Source organism: Macaca mulatta, chromosome 11, assembly GCF_049350105.2.
Source record: "Macaca mulatta isolate MMU2019108-1 chromosome 11, T2T-MMU8v2.0, whole genome shotgun sequence".
NCBI lineage: Eukaryota > Metazoa > Chordata > Mammalia > Primates > Cercopithecidae > Macaca > Macaca mulatta.
In genome coordinates this window covers 34,658,206-34,683,484 of record NC_133416.1, presented here as the reverse complement: position 1 = coordinate 34,683,484, position 25,279 = coordinate 34,658,206, and the positions used below count along the sequence as shown (strand labels likewise).

At 40.7% G+C, this 25,279-nt stretch overlaps 1 protein-coding gene and 1 pseudogene across 2 annotated transcripts in view; one reads left to right on the top strand and one right to left on the bottom strand.

Moving 5' to 3' along the window:
* Window positions 1-25,279, bottom strand: part of FGD4 (FYVE, RhoGEF and PH domain containing 4) — a 266,934-nt gene that overhangs the window by 159,973 nt on the left and 81,682 nt on the right. Inside the window, exon 1 of one of the 2 annotated variants that reach the window (XM_015151412.3) lies at window positions 8,288-8,459. The exons of the other annotated variant lie outside the window; for it this stretch is intronic. Coding sequence (XP_015006898.2) covers window positions 8,288-8,297 — 10 coding nt within the window. The 5' untranslated portion in view covers window positions 8,298-8,459. Of the gene's footprint in view, window positions 1-8,287; window positions 8,460-25,279 lie in introns of those variants that run through there. 2 annotated transcript variants of the gene reach the window in all.
* LOC114671157 (U6 spliceosomal RNA) lies at window positions 24,112-24,204 on the top strand (annotated as a pseudogene).

The following is a 25,279-nucleotide window of genomic DNA, read 5'->3' as shown; positions in this document are numbered from 1 at the left end:
ACCCTGGCGAACACAGCAAAACCCCGTCTCTACTAAAAAAATACAAAAAACTAGCTGGGCGAGGTGGCGGGCGCCTGTAGTCCCAGCTACTCGGGAGGCTGAGGCAGGAGAATGGCGTGAACCTGGGAGGCGGAGCTTGCAGTGAGCTGAGATCCAGCCACAGCACTCCAGCCTGGGCGACAGAGCAAGACTCCATCTCAACAACAACAACAACAAAAAAGTTAGCCAGGTGTGGTGGCATACACCTGTAGTCCTAGCTACTCGCAAGGTTGAGGCGGGAGGATTGCTTGAGCACAGGAATTTGAAGCTGCATTGATCGCACCACTGCACTCCAGCCTGGGCAACATAGCTAGACCAACTCTTAAAAAACACTTCCCTGATGAAATTTGACTACAAAGCTCATTCCTGCCTCAGACCCTTTACATTTGCAGTTCCCTCTACCTAAGACATTTTCATCCAGATCTTCCTCTTGTTTCTTCAATACACTTCATTCAAATCTGCTGAATGCCACTTCCTCAGGTGTTTCCTTCCCCACCACCCTATCAAAAATAGTACTATTCCCACCTCTGTCACTTTCTATCTATTCCAATGCCTTGCTTGTTGTTTAAGGTATCACTGCCCAACATTATACTGAACATTTCTTTTTCCCTTGCTTTAATTTATGGCTCCTACCCTAAAAGGTAAAATCCATACAGACAGGGGGCTTTGTCTTGTTTACCAAGAAATCTCCAGTGTCTGGCACGCAGTAGGTGCTCATTAAATCTTTGTTGAAGGAACAAATAAAAAACGGCTGGGCATGAAGGTAACGCTAAGCCTGGGCGGCACCACTGTTGATTATTCAGGAGGTAACTGTGGACCTGGGTCACTGACACATCTGAGCTAATGGAGTGGAGGTGGGTGACAAGTGTCTGAAGCAGGTCAAGCAGCAAGAATGCTTTCTAGTCCTGATGAGCTGCCAGACAGGAAGCCTATGTCCCAGGACTAATAACCCTGGCTCATCAGATTACCACACCTTCTCCAGGACAACAGAGTAGGGCTCAAAGGAAAGCGGTGTGACAGCCTGGGAGACAATGAGGACCCTGCAGAGGTCACTGACTTTCTCCATGCTTTTTGAGGAAACTTGAAAGAGAAGTCCATTCTTAACAAAACTGGAAATCAAGTGAAACATTTAAAAAACTAAGGAAAACAAAGGAAAACAAAAACTCCTTTTTCCATATCTCCCTATTTCTCTGCTATATTGCCAGGTAGCTGGACGCTGACTGCCCAGTGACTTTGATGCTAGATTTCTACCTTCCTGGCTGTGACCCAGACATCTTGTGACCTAAATCTGGCAGTCATCTAAATCCCAACCGGGTGCAATGAGCTCAGACCAGAGTTTTCACCTTGAAAACTGAAATAGAGTCAGCAGGCCTGGGTGTCCATAATAGCTGCCCAGTCCATAAGCATCCAACTACATTCTCTTAGAGTCTGTTCCACCTTCACTGTCTGTTCCTGGAAGGCAAGGCTGCCCGAGGTGGCGCAGCACCAGCCTTTCACCTTTGCTAAAGCTAGAAGAAATACTGATTCCCATGCTTGCTGCGACTGCTTTTTAAAAAACTTTGTGAACCAGGAATTAAGGTTTTATTTTAAAAATTATAAGAGAAATAACCAAAAATATAACCAACATAGCTTATTTCCCATCATCTAGAGGTAACTCCCAATGATACCTTTTCCTATCATTTTGGTATACATTCATATACCTCTACACATGAATATATCACAAATGTATTATGTTTATAAAGCAGCATATTGTACATCCTGCTCTAACACTTTTATCATAAACTATAGCAATTTCAAAGACACATTCTGTGGAACATATTTGTAAGTATATTTAAAATATGAGTTGCAACTAACATCAATTGTTTTGATAAAAAGAAGAAATTAAAATCCACTATAAAACCACTGTGTAGACATAATCACAATCAGCATTTTGGTGCATTTCTGAAAGGTATTGTGTGACACATATCAGAATTAGGGTTTTTCTGAATATTGTGCTCTGTAACAACTTTTACGAAATGATTTCGACCGAAGAGTCTGCTTTGTATTTTCTCAATCATGTCAGGTAGTTGCGGTTAAAAGGAGACTTTGATGTATAATTAAGCCACTTAATTAACTTTTATTTCATAGAGGTTGGCACTATTTATGAACCTAATTTCTGTAACAGCCCAATAAATGTCAATACATTCATTTCAAGTTTCTTTAAATAAACACTCTGCCCAAGAAGGCTTGCCACCTGATTCAAAGAAGACCTGTCAGCTGATGTACACTTTCCTCCTGCAAGTTAAGCTAATTCATTGTCCAGAGTCACTATCTTTCTAAAAAGGCTTTTAATAGTCTCCAAAGTGCTGTTCACTTTAGAAAATTTTCAACCATCAGCTGAATAGTGATTCATGCTGGATAAAACTCATGAATGTTAACAAGCAATTGGGATGCTATAATTTGGTTCTTTTCTTTTAAAAATGGACAACGCAGTATCTGAAGGAACTGTAATGCCAGAGAAATGGCAAAAACATGCAGAGACATAATCCAGTCCACACTTCCGCTGCCCCTGGACCAAAATAACAAATTGCCATTGCTAGAAAGAGGATCAGTGTTACTTTTGGTTTAACGTATAAAACAGGATTTAAGATTTTCAGTTAAAGTAGCATACCTAGGAACATTATAGCTCACAATGTTCATGATGGGCTATAGTGACGTATACGATGTATATGTACCAAGGAAACCCTGAGGCATTCTTATTCAGATATAGTTTCACAAACATAAGAAATGAAACCTTTACCGTATCAGCAGGAACACACATTTTCTGAAATGCATTAGAGAGAAGGACAAAAGTTCCTTACCAAGGAAAAAAGGTTAAAAAAAATTATTAGGTGTTTCAAGGGATGGGACTTTCTGTACCTGGTACCATGTCATGCTCTCAATTCTATTCAACAAACATTTACCAAGAATGTTATACCACACACAGACAATTAAAAGAGGCTTATAGACCTCAGAAGCCTAAGACAATGATCCTCAAAGTGCGGTTCCTGGACTGGCAGCACTATGGCATTATTTACTAGATCTTAAATTGCAAATTCATTTCCTTTAGTACATGTAGGGCTATTTGACCTTTCTCTCTCTACTTAGAGTTTAATTATTTCCTTAAGGTGGAAGCTTATATCTTCATAATTTGTTTCTAATATGTTCCTATAATGCCTATATATCTTTCCAATTTTATAGTTTGTTCTTTTTTTATTTTTATTTTTTAACTGGCAGAAGGTATTCCAGCATCCATTACTCTTCGTACCGGCCAAAACCAAAAGTCTTTCATGGAAGTCTTTACCTCAGTGCTTACTTAAAAATCCAATGGGTCATTGAAAAGAGTGAGTAAAACAAAACAAATCAGGCAGGGTAAAAGGTCTCCAGTCTGGTGAACTGTGTAGACTGACTGAAAAGACACCCCAGCGCACACACAGAACACAGCAGATACTGCAGTTGAAGAACTCTGTTTTGAATGGATGACTCCTCTGATACTTGCTTTCACTCCTGTGAAAGGAACTATAATCCAACCTTTCCTGATTTTTAGTAGAAAGAAATTTATGGGAAAAGTGCAGCTAGGAAGATTATACCCACAGACACACATACTGCTTCCATCTAGCAATGTGAAGCCATTTCCTTCTCTTTCCCTGCAGGAATGTATACATCCCAGCTGCTGCCATCCCATTAAAAAAGACTGATAAGGCCAGGCGTGGTGGCTCATGCCTGTAATCCCAGCACTTTGGGAGGCCGAAGCAGGTGGATCACAAGGTCAGGAGTTCAAGACCAGCCTGGCCAATACGGTGAAACCCTGTCTCTACTGAAAATACAAAAATTAGCCGGGTGTGGTGGCAGGTACCTGCAGTCCCAACTACTCGGGAGGCTGAGGCAGGATAATTGCTTGAACCTGGGAGGTGGAGGATGCAGTGAGCCGAGATCCCAGCACTGCACTCCACCCTGGGTGACAGAGCAAGGCTGTCTCAAAAAAAAAAAAAAAAAAAAGACTGATAAAAATCTCTTTTCCTACAATATATATTTTCTATTTTATCTCACTATACTATACTAGATAAAATAGAAAACATAGTCTATGCCTGAGACAATTTAAGAAAAACTACAAAAAGCATCTGAGATAGTTTAGATTCTGGAAATGTCAAATGTCAGAATTTTTAGTCAAAACTGTAGAGATTACAAAGTTGCCACTAAAATATAGTGGGCAAAGGATAGTCACTCCAAATGGGAAAAAAAATGAATCTTGATTCCTACCTCTCATCATTCACGCAGATCAATTACAGATGAGTCATAGACCTAAATGTGAAAGGTAAAACAGTAAAGCTTCTGGAAATACTATAGGAAAATACCTTTATGACCTTCAGGTAGGCAAAGTTTTTAAAACAGGATACAGAGACCTAACGGTAAAGGAAAAGACTGAAACTGTTCAAAGGATACCAAGTATGAAAAAGAAAGCCTTAGAGGAGAAAAACACGTTTAGCTCATATCTCTGACATACAGAATACATGAAGAACTCGGACAACTTAACAAGACAAAAAAATGTTTTTAATAGGCCAAAGTCTTGTTTTTTTTAATATAAATAAAATAACCTCATTGAGCTTGCTTTCTCCACACGAAAAATAGGGTCTTATCACCTATCTTATAAGATTGTTCTCAGGATCAGGAATAATGTGTATATAACACAAACCACCGTGTCTAATAGGTGCTCAATAAGCAATAATACAAGGAGTTCGCAGACACAATATCACTCAGAATCAATCATCAACCCCTTTTATACACAAACTTTCCTCTCGTAAAATCAAGATAACTGTAAAATCAAGATAATGTTCCACCTGACCTGCCAAATAAGTCTGTAGCATTTCTGCTATAGAAAGACATAGGAGGTAAAACTACTCATTGAATATACGTGAACTTCCAAAGAAAATTATGCAGTTTGATCATTACCACTTGAATATGAAAAGAGTTGTTGATTTAGTCATCAGTGAAACTGTACAAGAACTGGGTCATGACATTTGATTATTCAGCTACTTTATGAACTCCATATGCAACTGCAGCTGTCAGCTCTAATACCAGAGGATCAAATGAGTTGGAAAGATTAAACAAATGGGCAGGAGAGATGCCAAGAAGGGTATAAACTCCTGGACAGGAGTCCAGTTGGTTCAGTTACAAAGTTGATCCTTAGAAGACTTATGTGCACTACAGGCATACACTGAAGAGAAGCATATGACAGGCTGAGATGCATGAAATACAAAAAAAAGAAAAGAAAAGAAAATGAAGGCAAATACAGGAGGAAAAAAAATTAGTGTGGTTTTCAGACTAACTCTGAGTCTACTTTTAGTCTTACAAATGAATATACTCACTACTTATCACAGAGAATAAAATATAGGTTCTATAATAAATCCCACTGTTACTTTTTTTTTTTTTTTTTTTTTTTTGAGACAGAGTCTCACCCTGTCACCCAGGCTGGAGTGCAGTGGCACAATCTCAGCTCACTGCAACCTCCGCCTCCCAGGTTCAAGCGATTCTCCTGCCTCAGCCTCCTGACTAGCTGGGACTACAGGCAAGCGCCACCACACCGAGCTAATTTTTGTATTTTTAGTAGAGATGGTGTTTCGCCATGTTGGCCAGGCTGGTCTTGAACTCCTGACCTCATGATCTGCCCACCTTGGCCTCCTAAAGCGCTGGGATTACAGGCGTGAGTCACTGTGCTCAGCCAACTTATTTTTTAATATTAACATATATCTGGGATTTAATACAAATCAGATAATGTATTTTTAAACAAAAAAATCAGGTTGTTGCCTATACTACACCATCTAAGCTCACAAAGGGAACACAAAGAATGGGCAAATAAAAAAAGAAATCCCCTGAGATCTTGAAGTCAAATTAAAAAAAAAAAAAAACACCTCAAATTTTCTGGTCTAAAATTACTTGAAGATAAGGCTTCAAACTTCCAAATTCTGACCGTATAATCATATTACCCTAGCTATTTCTCTTCTATTATTATCTTTATGACTGTAAGTTTTAAATAGAAGGCACACTTAAGAATTTATAAGTAACTCAAAGTACTCTAAACTCAGTTCTATTCATTCCCCAAGAAAGGTCAGTACACCATCTTGGTGCAAGTCTGTGACACAGAAACTTTTTACAATGTCACAATGTTAAAAAACAAAAAGCCTTTTCTCTCTCTCTCTCTTTTTTTTTTTCTGTGGCTGAATTATTTGGGAAAATCTAAGGCCATTGATAACCTAATAAAACAAAGAAAAACTAGCCAAAAGCTTTGTGAATTTCTGTTTTTCCAGTTACCAACATTTTCACAGCCCAGGCTTGATTTATCTCCTATGCATGGATCTAGTTTTCATTCATATAAGACTGGGAACATAGAAGAGCTTGTCTTAGTTGAAGTCCTCTATTAGTTTTCTCAAGGGTCCAGCTATCTGAATAAGTTCTATGGCTTCCATTCCACTTTGTCTCTCTGAAAAAAGCAATGGAATCCACATTTTTAAAATGGCTAAGGCAGGTGTGATGGTACTTGCCCATAGTCCCAGCTATCGGGAGGCTGAGGTGGGAGGACTGCTTGAGCCCAGGAGTTCAAGTCCAACCTGGGAAACATAGTGAGAAAACCTTGTTTCTATAAATAAATAATATAAATTGGCTGGGCATGGTGGCTCACGCTTGTAATACCAGCATTTTCGGAGGCCGAGGCAGGCGGATCACTTGAAGTCTGGAGTTCAAGACCAGCCCGGCCGACGTGGCAAAACCTCATCTCTACTAAAAACACAAAAATTAGCCAGGCGTGGTGACATGCACCTGTCATTCTTGGGAGGCTGAGGCACGAGAATCACTGAAACCCAGGAGGCAGAGGTTGCAGTGAGTCGAGAACAGGCCACTATACTCCAGCTTGGGCAACAGAGTAAGACTATGTCTCTTAAAAAATGATAATAATGATAACAACAACAATAATAACATAAATTTTAAAATGGTAAGCACATCGCTACCTGTCACATAGAAGTAAAAGTGTAAAAAGGGCAATATTCATAAGTTTAAACAAATATATGCCCAACACATGTGTTTAAAATCCTAATTCAATGTTTGTGCTTAAAAATCTAAGGTCGAGCTATTATTGATATCTTAAAATCAAGAATACAACTACAGTGAGACTCCCCCCAACCAAAGGCACCTTGCAAAATAGTCTTACAAATTCATGTTCTTCTCACGGTTATTTATAAAACAAAATTTAGAAAAATTTTAAATATCTAATAATAGTGGATGTGTTAATTAAGGTACTACCCTGTAACAGAATAGAGTACAGCAACTGAAATGGATATTTCCTAAGAAATTTTAGTAACCTGAAATAATTTAATGATACTTGGTGGGGGTTAGAGGGAGAAGCATAATTCAAAATCCACACACAGTATAGCCTCAGTTTCACAAAACGATAGGTACAAAGAGGAAAAACACCTCAAAATGTTATAGTAGCTGATACTTGGATATTTACTTTTTTCTCCTTCCTACTCAACAAAAATATTGGTTTAAAATTTAAAATGTTTCTCTGAACAAAAACATCCACCTAAAATGGTTTTTCAGTTAAATATAAAAGACTACAAGATCACTTAAGCCACAATGATAGAAGTATCTAGTCGAGTCAACTATGCTTCAGATCCCAATAAATCAGATAATGTTATTTCAAGAAATCCTTAAGCCTGAGAATTACCAATGTACCTTGCTAATGTTTTAACAGTAGGGGGAATTCTTATCCTCAAATAATTGATGACCAAGAGAATATTAGGTACACAAGTTTTAAGAAACTGGCTAAAGCATAAATCTTAAATATTAGAAATAGAAGACAAGTGAAAAAAGTAGAAGGAAAGAGGTTATAATAAAAAAGACTGAGATGACAAGGGTCAACAGTGGTTGCACTTACTTCCACTACTCTCAGGAAACACTCTGTGCCACAAACTCACAGGGAGAAATGCCATTCCCTCAAGTAATTGTTCCTGGATCATGAAGATAAGAAAAAACACACCTTTGTGCTAAAACCACAGCACTGAATTACTCTAAAGAAAATCCACAGTAATTTTTCCATAATGGTACAAATTACTGTCACTTAATAGTGAACAAAGAGAAATACCTGTTACTTCATTTATTTTATACTTTGCATAGTGAAAAAATCCAAATGTTTTAAGCTAAGATATTTCAGAAATGGCAATTGCAAAACAATACTCACAGCCCCCCATAAAAGATTCCTTTCATAACATCCAGCAGTCTTCTGATTAACCTATTTCCTGCTTCTGGAGCAAGGATTTGGATCCATAATTTATTGGTAGAAACTATAGGCATTCTGTATTTAGACACTAGACACTTACACTTCTAGTGTTCAACATGATAAAGAACTAACTAATGGGAAGTACAGAGTTCTGTTTCATAAGTCTTCTTCTAGCAGTGATGCAGCCTCAAGGAACTACGCAAGTAATGCATTTCAAAATTCCACGAAGGTGTTTCAAAATGTAGTGAGAGAGCTCTAGAACACTGGGGGTGGACTAGGAAGTATGACGCCAAATGCACGTGACTTTATTACATTTATGGCATTTAGGCTTGTAACAAACTTCCCTTTAAAAATAGGTCTTGGCCGGGCGCGGTGGCTCACGCCTGTAATCCCAGCACTTTGGGGGGCCGAGGTGGGCGGATCATGAGGTCAGGAGATCGAGACCATCCTGACTAACACAGTGAAACCCCGTCTCCACTAAAAATAGAAAAAAAAAAAAAAATTAGCCGAGCGTGGTGGCGGGTGCTGTAGTCCAGCAACTCAGGAGGCTGAGGCAGAAGAATGGCCTGAACCCGGGAGGCGGAGCTTGCAGTGAACAGAGATCGCGCCACCGCACTCCAGCCTGGGCGACAGAGAGAGACTCTCTCAAAAAAAAAAAAAAATTGGTCATAAAAGATCTCGGAATTCTTTCTGACAGACATCAGAAAATTGTAAGAAATAGTGCAAGCAATGCTGAATAGTGAAACTGCGTATAAGCTCTCCTGTCCGGAGCTGCACGCCCCGGCCATAGCGAATAATAATTGAGGATTAAACGCCTGAGCTATATTCATTTCCACCCCACACCTTCTCCCTATCTTTGCCTTTTTTCCCCTGTACTAATACCTCATTAAAGATGGCGCTCTTCCTGCTTCTTCTTCACTCACTTTTCCCATGCCCGGGAAAATTGTTACTTAATAGCGCAAGCGCAACATGACCTCCGACCGGAGAAACCGAAACTAACCTGGCCACGCCCTCGGCAATGATCATTTCCGCCTTAGCCCAACCCCTTCCCCTCCAAATGTATATAAGGCACTGCATTACCGCCATTAAACGAGACTTGATCAGAGCACTGTCTTGTCTCCATTTCTCGTGTCTCTTGTTCCCCAAATTCCCACCCCCTCCTCCAGGGCCTACTCGGACTATCCCGCGGGCCGGGATACGTGGCGCCCAACGTGGGGCCTGGAAACGAGGGACTCCGTGAGGAAGAGGACGCCAAAGGACGGTCGACCGCTAACGAAGACAAAAGGAGTCAAATTCTTCCGATCACCGCGGGAACCTGCCGCGTCAGAATCGAAGGTAAGTGACGCGTCCGAAATGGGACAAGAATTAAGCCAACATCAAATATATGTAGGACAATTAAAAGAGGCTTTAAAGATACGAGGAGTAAAGGTTAAAGGTAATGATTTGTTTAAATTTTTTGATTTTGTAAAAGACACTTGCCCTTGGTTCCCACAGGAAGGAACTATTGATATTAAAAGATGGCGTAGAGTAGGGGATTGTTTGCAGCACTATCAGCTTTTCCTTGTCAGCCACTTAACATTTATACAGACAGCGCCTACCTGGCTCATTCAATACCCCTCTTAGAGACCGTGTCTCAAATTAAACATATTTCAGACACAGCTAACCTATTTTTACAATGTCAACAACTTATCCGAAAAAGGACTACTCCCTTTTTTCTTGGGCATATTAGAGCACATTCAGGATTACCGGGACCTCTAACACAAGGTAACGCAACAGCTGACACGGCAACAAAAACCATAGCCACAGTCACTACAGACAATTTGCAACAAGCGCAAAAAGCACATGCCTTACATCATTTAAACGCCCAAACTTAAGACTTATGTTTAAACTTACCAGAGAACAAGCTCGACAAATAGTTAAACAATGCGCCAACTGCATAACATATTTACCTGTTCCCCATCTAGGAGTTAACCCCCGAGGACTCATCCCCAACGAAATTTGGCAAATGGACGTTACTCACCACTTAGAATTCGGTCAAGTAAAATATATCCATGTATGCATAGACACCTATAGTGGATTCATCAGTGCAACTCTCCAAACAGGAGAGGCCACCAAACATGTCATAGCTCATTTATTACACTGCTTTTCTATTTTAGGAATACCCAAACAAATCAAAACAGATAATGGCCCCGGTTATATATCCAAAACCTTCTTACAATTTTGTAATACCCTACAAATTAAACATACCACAGGCATTCCCTATAATCCCCAAGGACAAGGTATAGTAGAAAGAGCTCATCTGTCATTAAAAACTATTATCACAAAATTAAAAGGGGGGAGCTGGTACCCCGTGAAGGGTACCCCCAGAAACATACTCAATCATGCCCTGTTTATCCTTAATTTTTTAAATTTGGACAGTCATGGAAAATCGGCTGCCGACCGTTTCTGGCATCCTGAATCTCAAAAACAGTTTGCAATGGTAAAATGGAAAGATCCACTTGATAGTTCATGGCATGGCCCCGATCCAGTTTTAATTTGGGGAAGAGGCTCAGTATGCATCTTCTCACAAAAAAATGATGCAGCCAGATGGCTGCCTGAAAGATTGGTAAGACAAATAAATCATAACCATTGTCAGTCCAGGGAAGATAAATCTCCCTGAGAAGTTCTTTCCTTCTTGTTTTTCAGGAAATGAAGCCTAACATGAAATTCCTTTGGAGAATAATCGCTCTATACAACATAGTGACAGTCTATGCAGGTTTTGGTGACCCTCGTAAGGCAAAAGAATTATTACGAAAACAATACAGCCAGCCTTGTGACTGCAGAGGGGGACAAATATCTGAACCTCCATCAGATAGAATCACCCAGGTGACCTGCACGGGCAAGAGAGCTTACCTAATGCCAAACCAGTTATGGAAATGTAAGTCTACCCCAAGAGATACCTCACCTAACGGGCCGCTCCTAGAATGCCCTTGTAGCTCTTTCCAATCTTCTGTACATAGTTCCTGTTATACATCCTATCAACAATGCAAATCAGGCAATAGAACATATTATACGGCCACGTTACTAAAAACACAAACTGGAGGCATTAATGACGTACAAGTATTAGGATCCACTAATAAACTTGTACAATCTCCTTGTAACGGCCAAAAAGGAAAGCCTGTTTGTTGGAGCACTACCGCCCCCATTCACATTTCTGATGGAGGAGGCCCATTAGATATTGCAAGAATTAAAACCGTCCAGAAAAAATTAGAAGAAATTCATAAAGCTTCATATCCTGAACTTCAATATCACCCTTTAGCCCTGCCTGAGCTTAGAAATAATTTTAGGCTCGATGCCCAAACCTTTGATATCCTCAATGCTGCTTACAATTTACTTCAAATGTCCAATAGAAGCCTGGCCCACGATTGTTGGCTTTGTCTTAAAATGGGCCCCCCTATTCCTCTAGCCATACCTAACCTTTCATTGCCCTATGTCAATTACTCAAATGAATCCTTAGTAAATAATTCCTGTCCTATTACCCCCCCCCCCCTTAGTTCAACCGATGACGTTTTCTAATTCCTCTTGCCTCTTTTCACCATCATATAACAACACTAAAGAAATTGATTTAGGCTATGTTGTGTTTGGCAACTGTACTTCCATAATCAATGCCACCAACCCTTTGTGTGCTATAAATGGCTCGGTTTTCGTTTGTGGAAACAACATGGCATATACGTATCTACCTACAAATTGGACAGGGCTTTGTGTTCTGGCCACTCTTCTCCCCGACATTGATATCATCCCTGGAGATGAACCTATCCCCATCCCCGCTATTGAACATTTTATTTATAGACCGAAATGAGCCATACAATTTATTCCCTTGTTGGCTGGACTAGGAATCACCACTGCTTTTACTACAGGAGCCACAGGCCTAGGAGTCTCACTAACCCAATATACTAAATTATCCAATCAATTAATCTCAGATGTACAGACCTTATCCAGTACTATACAAGATTTACAAGACCAAGTAGACTCGTTAGCTGAAGTAGTTCTCCAGAATAGAAGAGGTCTAGATTTGTTAACGGCAGAACAGGGAGGGATATGTTTGGCTTTACAGGAAAAGTGCTGTTTTTACGCCAACAAATCCGGAATCGTCAGAGATAAGATAAAAACTTTGCAAGAAGAACTAGAAAAGCGCAGAAAAGGCCTGGCCGCCAATCCACTATGGACTGGACTCGATGGACTTCTCCCCTATCTCCTGCCATTTCTTGGTCCTTTACTCACTCTTCTACTCTTCCTCACTCTCGGGCCTATAATCCTTAATAAGCTTATGGCATTTGTCAGACAACAAATTGAGGCCTTCCAGGCCAAACCTATACAGGTCCATTATCATCGCCTTGAGATGACTGAAAATGGTGAGTCTTATTTACCTTAATAAGACCACCTCCCCTGTGTGCTGAACTGGACAGTCAATGACGGGTAAGAGGACACTATCTCCATCGGAGCCTAAGACAGGAGGGCCGCCCTTGCTGCTGCCTTATCCCATGACGGGCCTAGAAGGTGGGGGTGAGTTGACCCAACCTAAGACAGGCGCAGTTCCCGAGGGGTTTTCTTATAAAAATATAAAAAGGGGGACCTGTCCAGAGCTGCACGCCCCGGCCATAGCGAATAATAATTGAGGATTAAATGCCTGAGCTATATTCATTTCCACCCCACACCTTCTCCCTATCTTTGCCTTTTTTCCCCTGTACTAATACCTCATTAAAGATGGCGCTCTTCCTGCTTCTTCTTCACTCACTTTTCCCGCGCCCGGGAAAATTGTTACTTAATAGCGCAAGCGCAACATGACGTCCGACCGGAGAAACCGAAACTAACCTGGCCACGCCCTCAGCAATGAGATCATTTCCGCCTTAGCCCAACCCCTTCCCCTCCAAATGTATATAAGGCACTGCATTACCGCCATTAAACGAGACTTGATCAGAGCACTGTCTTGTCTCCATTTCTCGTGTCTCTTGTTCCCCAAATTCCCACCCCCTCCTCCAGGGCCTACTCGGACTATCCCGCGGGCCGGGATACTCTCCATATTCCCAAAAGCAAAAAAGGGCCTTCCATTTTTTTCCAGGAATGGCTATGCGGGTTACCTAGCAATCCCAAGTAATTTCTATAGAAAAACATGTCAGGTTTTTAAAAGAGGAAGACACTGATTGGTAGGCAAATTTCTCATCCTTGTTATGCCTATAAATTAAAATTATGGATTAAAATGAATGTTTTATGTTTGAGGCCGGAAACTAGAGACCAACCTAGGCAACATGGTGAGACCCCATGTCTACAAAAATAAATTTTAAAAAATTAGCTGTGTGTTACTGCACGTGCCTGTCATCCCAGCTACTCAACAGGTGGGAGGATCACTTGAACCCAGAAGGTTGATGTTACATAGTGAGCTATCATCATACCACTGTACCTCGGTCTGGGCGACAGAGCAAGGCACTATTTCTTAAAAAATACAACGGGAAATTTTTTTTTTTTTTTTTTTTAAGACAGAGTCTCCCTCTGTCACCCAGGTTGGAGTGCAGTGGCGTGATCTCGGCTCCCCGCAACCTCCACCTCCCAGGTTCAAGCGATTCTCCTGCCTCAGCCTCCAGAGTAGCTGGGATTACAGGTGCCCGCCACCATGCCTGGCTAATTTCTGTATTTTTAGTAAAGGTGAGGTTTCACCACGTTGGCCAGGCTGGTCTGAACTCCTGACCTCAGGAGATCCACCTGCCTTGGCCTCCGAAAATGCTGGGATTACAGGCATGAGCGACCGCACCTAGCCTAAAAGGGTTATTTTAGTTAATTTATCACATAACAGATGTTTCAAACACACCTAAACATTAATGACCATGTAAATTCAACATTTACATAATAACACAAATGTCCCTTTTCATGTAATATTTAAATGTTGAAGTCAGAATCAAACCATAATACCTAGACTCAGTTCAACTTTATAATATCACTTCTTAAAATTATTATGTTTCTACAAGAATAACAAACTGAAAATTGTGTATTACCTTAAAGCATTTTGAGAGTACGTGAGAAAATTTTGATGGGTATAGTAAAACAGATACCTGATATAGCTTATGAACCAACAAGTGGAAGCATGGAGGAAACTACTTGGAGAAGTAACACTAACATCATAAAGTCTTAAGCCATTTAGAAATCCTCCCACTGCGTGGATAAGAAAATTGAGGCCAAGACTGATAAGGCAGTCAAGATAAAGCCATACTGTATGAGGGAGACAAGATATGTACAATTCAGAGCTTCCAATGGATCTTCTTTGGTGTAATTTCTAAGGCAATATACATCTAAATAATTAACTCTTTCTTGAACACACCATAATCTAGTATAATACTGCAATGGAGTGGTGATTTTGAGAGCTACTAACCTACCTCCAACAATCACTTGCTGTCAATGGATGTTATTTTCATAAACTTTAAAAGCTGATCTTTATGAAGTGAAAGGTATAGGAATAAGACACAGCATGTTCATATACTGCGGTGGTGTCCATCTGAGGGCTCATGCTTTCCAAACCTCACCAATTCCAGCCATCATCCTCATCCAGGTCAGCTGAGGGCTGGGGGTGTCCTCTACAGTCAGGATAGGTTTTATACAGGAAGTGCTGGCACTTACACAGGCTGGAGTGAAGATGTCAAATGAGGATGTCAGCATTTTTGGTTCCCTCTCTCTAGTTCAGAAAAGTACTGCAGGAAACTTCAAACTGACCATATGGGCTAAAACTGGAACTGTCCTGCACTGCTACTGGGAACCAGGGCCAGAAGGATCCTCATGAGTATGCTGCCTTTTGTTCTTGACCTCTTTTTCAATATTTTGGCAGTTTGGAGGGCAAAGAAAAGAAAAGTTATATGGAATATTTTCTGATAATTTGACATTGTATATTGTAGATTTTTATATATCTTTACAATTGACTAAACCTTTCACTATTCAGTCAGAGATTACATGGATCTAGCCGTAGAAAACTGCTGCAGGGATTACACTGAAATAAAATTGCACTCATAGATGTGTGATTGTGCTGTTTTTCTGAGTTCTATGCACAGATTCTCTGCCTTCTAGATTTTACAAAATACAGATTTATCCCTACTGGCTTTAAATCAAGAGATCCTGATCAATTTACTCACACACACTTAAAATTCTGAATGGCTCTAGGAACTGCGATTTTAACCAATTTGTTACAAGCTAAAATTAGTATGCTACCCACAAAAAATTATCACATGGCTAAAAATAAAGCTTCATAAAAAGAGAATACCATAAGCTATTCATATTTTCCTAATACCACTATTATATTCCGTATCTTGATAAAATTAAGATTATCAGTAATCATAGCAGTATACTTAAGTTGCTATGTGCTCTCCTCATAACCACCTCAACAAAAAGTCATTATTAGGTGTTGAAACTGAGAAAATCTACACATCATCTATAACTGAGAAAGTAACTTTCCAGATAGTAAATGGCAGGTCTGGAATGCAAATCCTCAACTATTTAAACTTCAAAACCTGATTCTAAAGTGCAGAATGTCTGCTTATCCTCCCAAAGTTTGTCAACCTGGGATGAAATAAAAACTTTTAAAATATGTCGTTTTCTTGTATTTTCCCCCCAAACTCAAAACTTAAAAATTTTTATGCCTGGTAAAGTTCCTCTTTCTACCTCATGTGATTTTTTGCATAACTAAATTCCTGAAAACTCTGCATTTAATCTACTTGTAAGCAAATCATTTTATATATAATCTGGAATAGTGGGATCATTTTAGAGTAACATATCTTGCAGTCCTACAGTCCGCTCAGCAAGAGTTGCTTTGATCTTAATTTGCTTATTCGCTGTACAAATGAGAAGAACACATTTGTAACTTCCTCAAGGTCACTTCGAGCCAGAAATAGAATTTTGGTTTAAGGTCTGGTTGCTAAATCACACTTCCTCTGCAATGGTAAGCTACCATTGGTAAGCTGGTCACTAAGAAATAGAAAACAAGAAGTATGGGATATTCAAAATACTTTTCATGCCAGAATTTCTCTTTTCCCTACCCATCTGTCTCTGTTTTGCCATCTCCTAAATATGCTATATTGTGATTACGGAAAAAGCAACTACTTTGGCAGATAAGGAAAAACACCTTATTCCTATTTCAAACATGAAGCAAATACTTCATTTCCTTTGTTCATTAAAATATAGAATGTGGCCTTGAAAGTCATGGCACTGTTTAAAAAAATGCTTGTTAAATTTATTTATTCTATTTAATCTTACTGGTATAGACAATTATTTTGATTTATAAATTTGAGACTGTTCTCTAAGAAATGTGTAGGTACCAAGACATGTGACAACTGGCACTACTGTAGAGGGTTTTATCTAAAGCAGACTGCCCAATTGAACTTTATGCAATAATGGAAAGTTCTATAATTATGGTATATAATAAGGTGGCCACGTGAGCACTTGAAACATGGTTTGTGTGATCAAGGAACTGAAATTAACTTTTATTCTTTTATTTCAATTAACTTAGTTTTTTGTTTGTTTGTTTGTTTGTTTTCTGAGATAGCCTCGCTCTGTCACCCAGGCTGGAGTACAGTGGCATGATCTTGGCTCACTGCAAACCTCTGCCTCCCAGGTTCAAGAGATCCTCCCACCTTAGCCTCCCAAGTAGCTAGGACTACAGGTGCACACCACCACACCCAGCTAATTTATATATTTTTAGTAGAGACAGGGTTTCACCATGTTGGCCAGGCTGGTCTCGAACTCCTGACCTCAAGTGATCTGCCCACCTGGGCCTCCCGAAATGCTGGGATTATAGGCGGGAGCCACCACGCCTGGCCTGATGTTTTTGTTGTTGTAGTTGTTGTTGCTTTTGAGATGGAGTCTCACTCTGTCACCCAGGCTGGAGTACAATGGCATGATCTCGGCTCACTGCAACCTCCAGCTCCTGGGTTCAAGCAATTCTCCTGCCCCAGCCTCCCGAGTAGCTAAGATTACAGGTGCAAGCCACCACGCCCAGCTAATTTTTGTATTTTTAGTAGAGATGGGATTTCACCATGTTGGTCAGGCTAGTCTCGAACTCCTGACCTTGTGATCCACCCGCCTCAGCCTCCCAAAGTGCTGAGATTACAGGCATGAGCCACCGCACCTGGCTGATGTTATTTTTAAAGCAATCTGTGGCTAGTGGACAGCATAGGTCTAAAGTCTGGATATATCTTTTAGCTTTTTATTTTGAAATACTTACAGACTCATAGGAAGTTGCAAAAACATGACAGAGAGGTCCAGTGTACCATTCACCCAGTTTCCTTTGATCATTACATCTTCTAAGACCATAACACAATATGAAAACTAGAACACTGGCATTGCTACAATGTATTTGGTTCTATACCACTTTGTCACTTGTATAGATTTGTGTAATCATCACCACAGTTAAAATACAGACAATCATTCTAACAGAGTTCCCTGGAACTACCTCTTTATCACACCCAATGCCCTGCTCCCCAGTATCGTTAACACTTGGCAACTACTAACCTGTTCTCCAACTCTACCATTTTGTCACTTACAGAATGTTTCTTATATAAACGGAATCACACAGTATGCAACTTTTTGAGATTACTTTTTTGCACTCCACATAATGCCCTTGACAGTCATTCAAGTTCTTGCAGGTACCAATCTCACATTCCTTTGTCCTGCTGCACAGAATTCCACTGTGTGGATGTACCACAGTTAGTTTAGCTATTCATGTATTAAAGAACATTTTGGTGGGAAAGGTGGCTCACGCTTGTAATCTCAGCACTTCGGGAGGCTGAGGCGGGCAGATCACCTGAGGTCCGGAGTTTGAGGCCAGCCAGGCCAACATGGTAAAACACAGTCTCTAATAAAAATACAAAAATTAGCTGTGCATAGTGGTACACCCCTCTAATCGCAGCTACTTGGGAGGGTGAGGCAGGAGAATCGCTTGAACCCGGGAGGCAGAGGTTGCAGTGAGCCGAGATCGCACCACTGCACTCCAGCCTGCATGATAGATCAAGACTCTGACTCAAAAAAACAAAATTTTTCATTGTTCATAGGTTTTGGCTATTACAAATAAAACTGGTATGGGCATTCATGTACAACTTGTTTGTGTGGCTCTAACATTTCATTTCTCTGGAATAAATGCCCAGAAGTATAACTGCGAGGCCTTATGATTATCATAAGTGTTCACACGTGCTTATCTCGTCTGTCTTCTGTATATCCTTTGTGGGGAAACATGTCATTATGTTGTTTGCCATTTTCTAATTAATTGATTTTTGCTTTTTACTGTTGAGTTTTGAGGTCTGTTTAAATAGTCTAGATAGAATGTTTTGTCAACTACAGAGTTTCCAAGTGGTTTTTTCCCCAGGTTAAACCTTGTCTTTTCTACCTTTTAACAGAGACTTTTGCAAAGCAAAAGCCTTTCCTTTCAATCAAATTCGATTTATCAACTTTTTTTGATGGATTATGCTTTTGGTGTCATGGCTAAGAACTTTTTATCAGATTTTCTCCTATGTTTTCTTTAGAAAGTATTACAGTATTACTTTAGAAAATATTACAGTTTTGGCTGGGCACGGTGGCTCACGCCTGTAATCCTGACACTTTGGGAGGCTGAGGTGGGCGGATCATGAGGTCAAGAGATCAAGACCATCCTGGCCAATATGGTGAAACCCTGTCTCTACTAAAAATACAAAAATTAGCTGGGTGTGGCGGCACGAGCCTGTAATCCCAGCTACTCGGGAGGTTGAGGCAGGAGAATCGCTTGAACCCGGGAGGCGGAGGTTGCAGTGAGCCGAGATCGCACCACTGCACATCAGACTGGTGACAAAGTGAGACTCTGTCTCAAAAAAAAAAAAAAAAAAAAAAAAGTATTACAGTTTTATGTTTAACGTTTTAATAAATGATCTATTTTGAGCTAATTTTTATGTAGGGGCTGAGGTATTTTTATTTTTTTGTCCACAGACATCCAACTGCTCTATAACCATTTGTTAAAAAGATCATCCTTCCTCAACTGTAATACTTTTGCACCTTTGTCAAAGACCAGCTGGCTGTACTTATGCACGCGTATTTCTGGGTTCTATATTCTGTTTCCTCTATTTGTCTATCTCTCTTCCAATATCACAGTCTTGAAGATTGTAGTGACATAATAAATCCTAAAAGTGAATAGAGTGATCCCACATACATTTTTCTTTTTCAAAACTGTTTACTATCCTAGTTACTTTGCCTTTTTCTCCCCGCAGACAGGGTCTCATTCTGTCACCCAGGCTGGAGAACAATGGCACAATCTTGGCTCCCTGTAGCCAGTCTCCTGGGCTCAAGCAATGCTCCTGCTTCAGCCTCCTGAGTAGCTGGGACTACAGCCACCACACCTGGCTAACTTTTGTATTTTTGTAGAAACAAAGTCTCCCCATGTTACCCCAGGCTGGTCTCAAACTCCTGGACTCAAGTTATCTGCCTGCATTGGCCTTCCAAAGCACTGGGATTACAGGGTGAGCCACCATACCCAGTCTACTACTTTGCTTTCTATGTAAACCTTTAGAATGATCTTGTGTTTAGCTACAAAAATCTTGCTAGAGATTTTATAGGAATTGTGTTACACCTTTATATAAATGTGGGATAACTGAGATCTTTACTATACTGAGCCTTCCAATTCATGAATACAGCATGTCTCTCCATTTATTTACTCCACTCACTGCCCCCTCCTCCTATTAAAAAATCTTTTTTGACAGGTGGAGTTTTGCCTTTTGTCTTTTAACTTACATACTAAAGATATAATTTACACACCAATACAGTATTTAAGTATTCTTTTTCTTTGTTTTTTGAGACTCTCTGTTGCCCAGGCTGAAGTGCAGTGGTGCAATCTCGGCTCACTGCAAGCTCCGCCTCCCAGGTTCAAGCAATTCTTCTGCCTCAGCCTCCTGAGTAGCTAGGACTACAGGCGCACACCATGCCCAGCTAATTTTTGTATTTTTAGTAGAGAAGGGGTTTCACCATGTTAGCCAGGATGGTCTTGATCTCCTGACCTCATGATCCACCTGCATCAGCCTCCCAAAGTACTGGGATTACAGGCATGAGCCACCAAGCCTGGCTTTTTTTTTTTTTTTTTTTTTTTTTTTTTTTTTTGAGACGGAGTCTCACTCTGTCACCCCGGCTGGAGTGCAGTGGCACTATCTCAGCTTATTGCAAGCCGGTCTTGCAGTGACACAAACACAAGCTGGGCACATGGCTTACACCCATAATCTCAGCAATTTGGTAGGCTGAGGTGGGACGATGCTGAGCCCAGGAGTTCAAGGCCAGCCTGGGCAACATAGGGAAACCCCATCTCAGCATGCACACACACACAATTATTTTTACATTGGCCGGATGTGGCCGTGCACACCTATGGTTCCAGCTACTTGGGAATGTAAGGTGAGAGCATCATTTAAGCCCAGGACATCAAGGCTGTAGTGAGCCATAATGGTGCCATAACACTCCAGCCTGGGCAATAGAGCAAGACCCTGTCTCAAGATTAAAAAAAAAAAAAAGAAAAAAAGCCATGTGCAGTGGCTCACACCTGTAATCCCAGCACTTTGGGAGGCTGAGGCGGACAGATCACGAGGTCAGGAGATCGAGACCATCCTGGCCAACATGGTGAAACCCCATCTCTACTAAAAGTACAAAAAAATTAGCCTGGCGTGGTGGCACGCACCTGTAATCCCAGCTACTTGGGAGGCTGAGGCAGGAGGATGGCATGAACCCGGGAGGCAGAGCTTGCAGTGACTTGCAGTGAGCCGAGATCACGCCACTGCACTCTAGCCTGGACAACAGAGCAAGACTCTGTCTCAAAAACAAACAAACAAACAAGTATATCCATTTGGGGCAAATAAGCAGAATATGCTGAAAAATAGACTTTACAGCCAGGGCGTAGTGGTTCATGCCTGTAATCTCAGCACTTTGGGAGGCTGAGGCGGGCATATCACTTAGTCCAGAAGTTTGAGACTACGCTGAGCAACATGGCAGGACCCTGTCTCTATAAAAAAATACAAAAAATTAGCTGGATGTGGAGGCATGCATCTGTGGTCCCAGTTACTTGGGAGGCTGAGGCAGGAGAATCACTTGAACTTGGAAGGTGGAGGTTGCAGTGAGCCAAGATTGTGCCACTGAACTCCAGCCACAGTGACAGAGACTGAGTCTCCAAAAAAGAAAAGAAAAAAGAAAAAATAATAATGCTTTATAAATTTTTCTTAGATTTCTGCAGAGAAGGTCAAGTGGAAAAAATAAATTCTGTTAAATAGTAAACAAATATAACTATTTGGACAATTTACTAAAACTACAGGGAAGAGTGAAATGTATGGAAAAATCTTTAGAGGATTAAATTTAATTAGCCCAGCAGTGAGAGGTCTGTGAAAATACAGACCTCTCACTGCTAGGCTAATTAAGGAATATAATCAGAAAGTTATGTACCTACCCAGGGGAAATAAAGGATAATTTAAAAATTATATGCAAGAATACATTCTTAACAATAGAAGTTTAAAATAGTAAGAACTCATGGGAGGCTGAGGTAGGAGGACTGCTTAAGGCCGGAAGTTTGAGACCAGCCTGGGCAACACAGCGAGACCCCATCTCTATTAAAAATAAAATAGAGGCCGGGCGCGGTGGCTCAAGCCTGTAATCCCAGCACTTTGGGAGGCCGAGGCGGGCGGATCACAAGGTCAGGAGATCGAGACCACAGTGAAACCCCGTCTCTACTAAAAATACAAAAAATTAGCCGGGCGCGGTGGCGGGCGCCTGTAGTCCCAGCTACTCAGGAGGCTGAGGCAGGAGAATGGCGGGAACCCAGGAGGCGGAGCTTGCAGTGAGCCGAGATCACGCCACTGCACTCCAGCCTGGGCAACAGCCTGAGACTCCGTCTCCAAAAAAAAAAAAAATAAATAAAAATAAAATAAAATAGAACACGGCAAGTTTTACAAAACTTTAGTCATATGACTATACTTTAGTCATATGACTATACTTTAGTCATATTTAATAGGAAATGAAACAATATTAAATATGACTAAGTATAGTTCTAAGGCAAGAGCACCAAAAAAACTCAGAGACCTCCTAAAACAGCACAAGTATATACTCCAAGCCTTCAGAAAACTACATTCAGCTTTCAAATCTGACTGAAAAATTGTGAAGACTGAAGACCAAGGAGCCAATTACAGTGAACATTTCCTGTTCACCTCTGTGTCTCCTAGTTAACATTTTACTAGTTCACATATAATAATTGCTTGACGGATTGATAAGTATCTAGCATATCCCAAAGCAAACGGAGCTATAATTTGCACAGATACAGAAGGAAATAATCTCTAGAAACCAAGAGTGTGGGCATCGTTGTTGAAACAGTTGGTAATGGTATCGTGCCACGGAAGTTTGACACTGGGATGGAGAATATCAAGAAGGAGCTGGAAGGATTCCTCATGCAGATTCATATGACACGGATCATAATTGTGATCATGCCTCAACCACGCTACCCATAAGATCATTCCTAAATATGTTACTCCACCAGACTTGGTAAGGTATGAGGAGGATGGAAGATACACTTGCAAACTACTCAGGTGTGGCAGAGTAAAACTGCAAGCAACTAAGGGAAGCTTGTGCTATCCCAAACATTTTCACAATCATGATGAAGAAAAAATATTCGAGTTATTTCAATATTTAACAAGAAGTCAGGCACAATGGCTCACATCTGTAAGCCCAGCATTTTGCGAGGTCAAGATGGGCAGATCACCTGATGTCAGGAAATCAAGACCAGCTTGGCCAACATGGTGAAACCCCATCTGTACAAAAAATACAAAAAATTAGCTGGGTGTGGTGGCATACACCTGTAGTTTCAGCTACTCGGGATGCTGAGGCATGAGAATTGCTTTAATCTGGGAGATGGAGGCTGCAGTGAAAGTCGAGATCGGGGCACTGCACTTCAGCCTGGGCAACAGACTGAGACTCTGTCTCATTAAAAAACACAATCACGTTGAAGAAAAATATTTAAGTGATTTCAATACTTACCAACAACTTACGGATGCTATCAAGAAAATGTATAACCAGAAACAAAAGCATTAAATCAAAAGTACAACAATACGATAAAAAAACAAAATAAAGGTCAAAGACTTAACACTAATCAGATTCTATGAAAGATGGATATAAACCCTGTTGAATCACTGTTGTCATGGGGCATTAATTTGATATTTTTTTTTCTAAACAGAACTCCAAATAAGACATGGAGAAATTTACGAGTCTAAGTGCTTAACAAATTCAGGAAGCCATTTACTATCCCGTATGAGCAAACCTAATAGATGACTCGGGTGAATAAGCAAAGGCAGAGGCAACCTCTGCTGCCATCTGTTTTGTCATCTCCTAGCAATCTACAAACAGCTGCACCACGAAAGTTCCAAGTGATAGAAGGCCCTGGGCTCCTGTCATCCCATTATTCCCTCTTTGGTTTACCACAATCATTTCTACCATGCATCCAGATTATGCCTCTCATTGTTCACAACTCTTGAGCATCTGGTTGCTATTTTGAGGAGGGGAGTGTGTGGAAGGGGACTCTTTCTCTACATTGAGTAGTGTATAAGGCAAGCTTTATTTTAAAAAAATACACAGCTCACTGGTAAGATCAAGTAAGATGTATAAATGCATTCACACTTCCCTGTCACACACAAACTTTGACACAACCAATGGTGCTGGAGAGTGTTACTCTGTTGGCAAGGAACTTAAAATGACTTCTGTCCATCTGTGAAATATACCATTTAAAATTCCTTCCAATAGTGCTTACTTTGGCAGCACATATACTAAAATTGGAATGACACAGAGAAGAATACAAGGATGACATGCAAATTCGTGAAGTGTTCCATATTAAAATAAGATTTCAACAAACTGATATCAAGAGAGGCTCTTTATATGGAAAGGTTTTCTTGCTACCTCTTTCCAGATCTTCAAGGTTTTTTCTTTTTTTTTTGAGACAGAGTCTCACTCTAATCACCTAGGCTAGAGTGCAGTACATGATCTCAGCTCACTACAACTTCTGCCTCCTGGGTTCAAGCGATTCTCCTGTTTCAGCCTCCTGAATAGCTGGGATTACAGGCACCTGCCACCATGCCCGGCTAATTTTCGTACTTTTAGTAGAGAAAGGGTTTCGCCATGTTGGCCAGGATGGTCCTGAACTCCTGACCTCAGGTGATCCGCCTGCCTTGGCCTCCCAAAGTGCTGGGATTACAGGCCCGAGCCACGCGCCTGGCCAGATCTTCAAGTTTTTCAAGTAGTAAACAATTACTTTTCACCAACTCATAACCTTAAGCCAAGAGTGTCTTCTGTCACTACCCCCACTAAGAGATGGGGTATATTTCTCCACCTCCTTGAATCTGAGCTAGGTATATGACTGCTTTGTTCAGCAGAAAAGACCAGAAATTCCACTGTATACCAATTGTGAGCTTAATGTTTAAGAGTCCAGGCAACTTCTGTTTTGTTTGTTGTTGTTGTTTTTTTAATTAGAAACAGGTTCTCACTGTTACCCGGGCTGGCCTCAAATGATCCATTCACTTCAGCCTCCTGAGTAGCTGGTATTACAGGCACCATAACCCTCCACCTAGCTAGAGGCATGGCAACTTCTGCTTCCTGCTTTTTGGAGTCTAGCTGCCACGTTGTGAGAAGGTCTAAGCAGCAACATGCATCAGGAAGGGCTGTGTGGAGTAGAATTAAGGCCCCAGTTGACAATCCCAACTAAAACCTCAGGTGGTAGGACCAACTTGACAGTCATATAATTAAGGTATCTTGGAAATAAATCAAATCAAGCCACCCAAGCTGACAGCACACAGATCACAGATGCGCCATTCCTACCAAACTCTGGCCAAACTGCAAGACCATCCTCAAGAAAATATTTGTTTTAAGCCATTAAATTTTGAAATTATTAATTATGCAACAACAGATACAAAATAA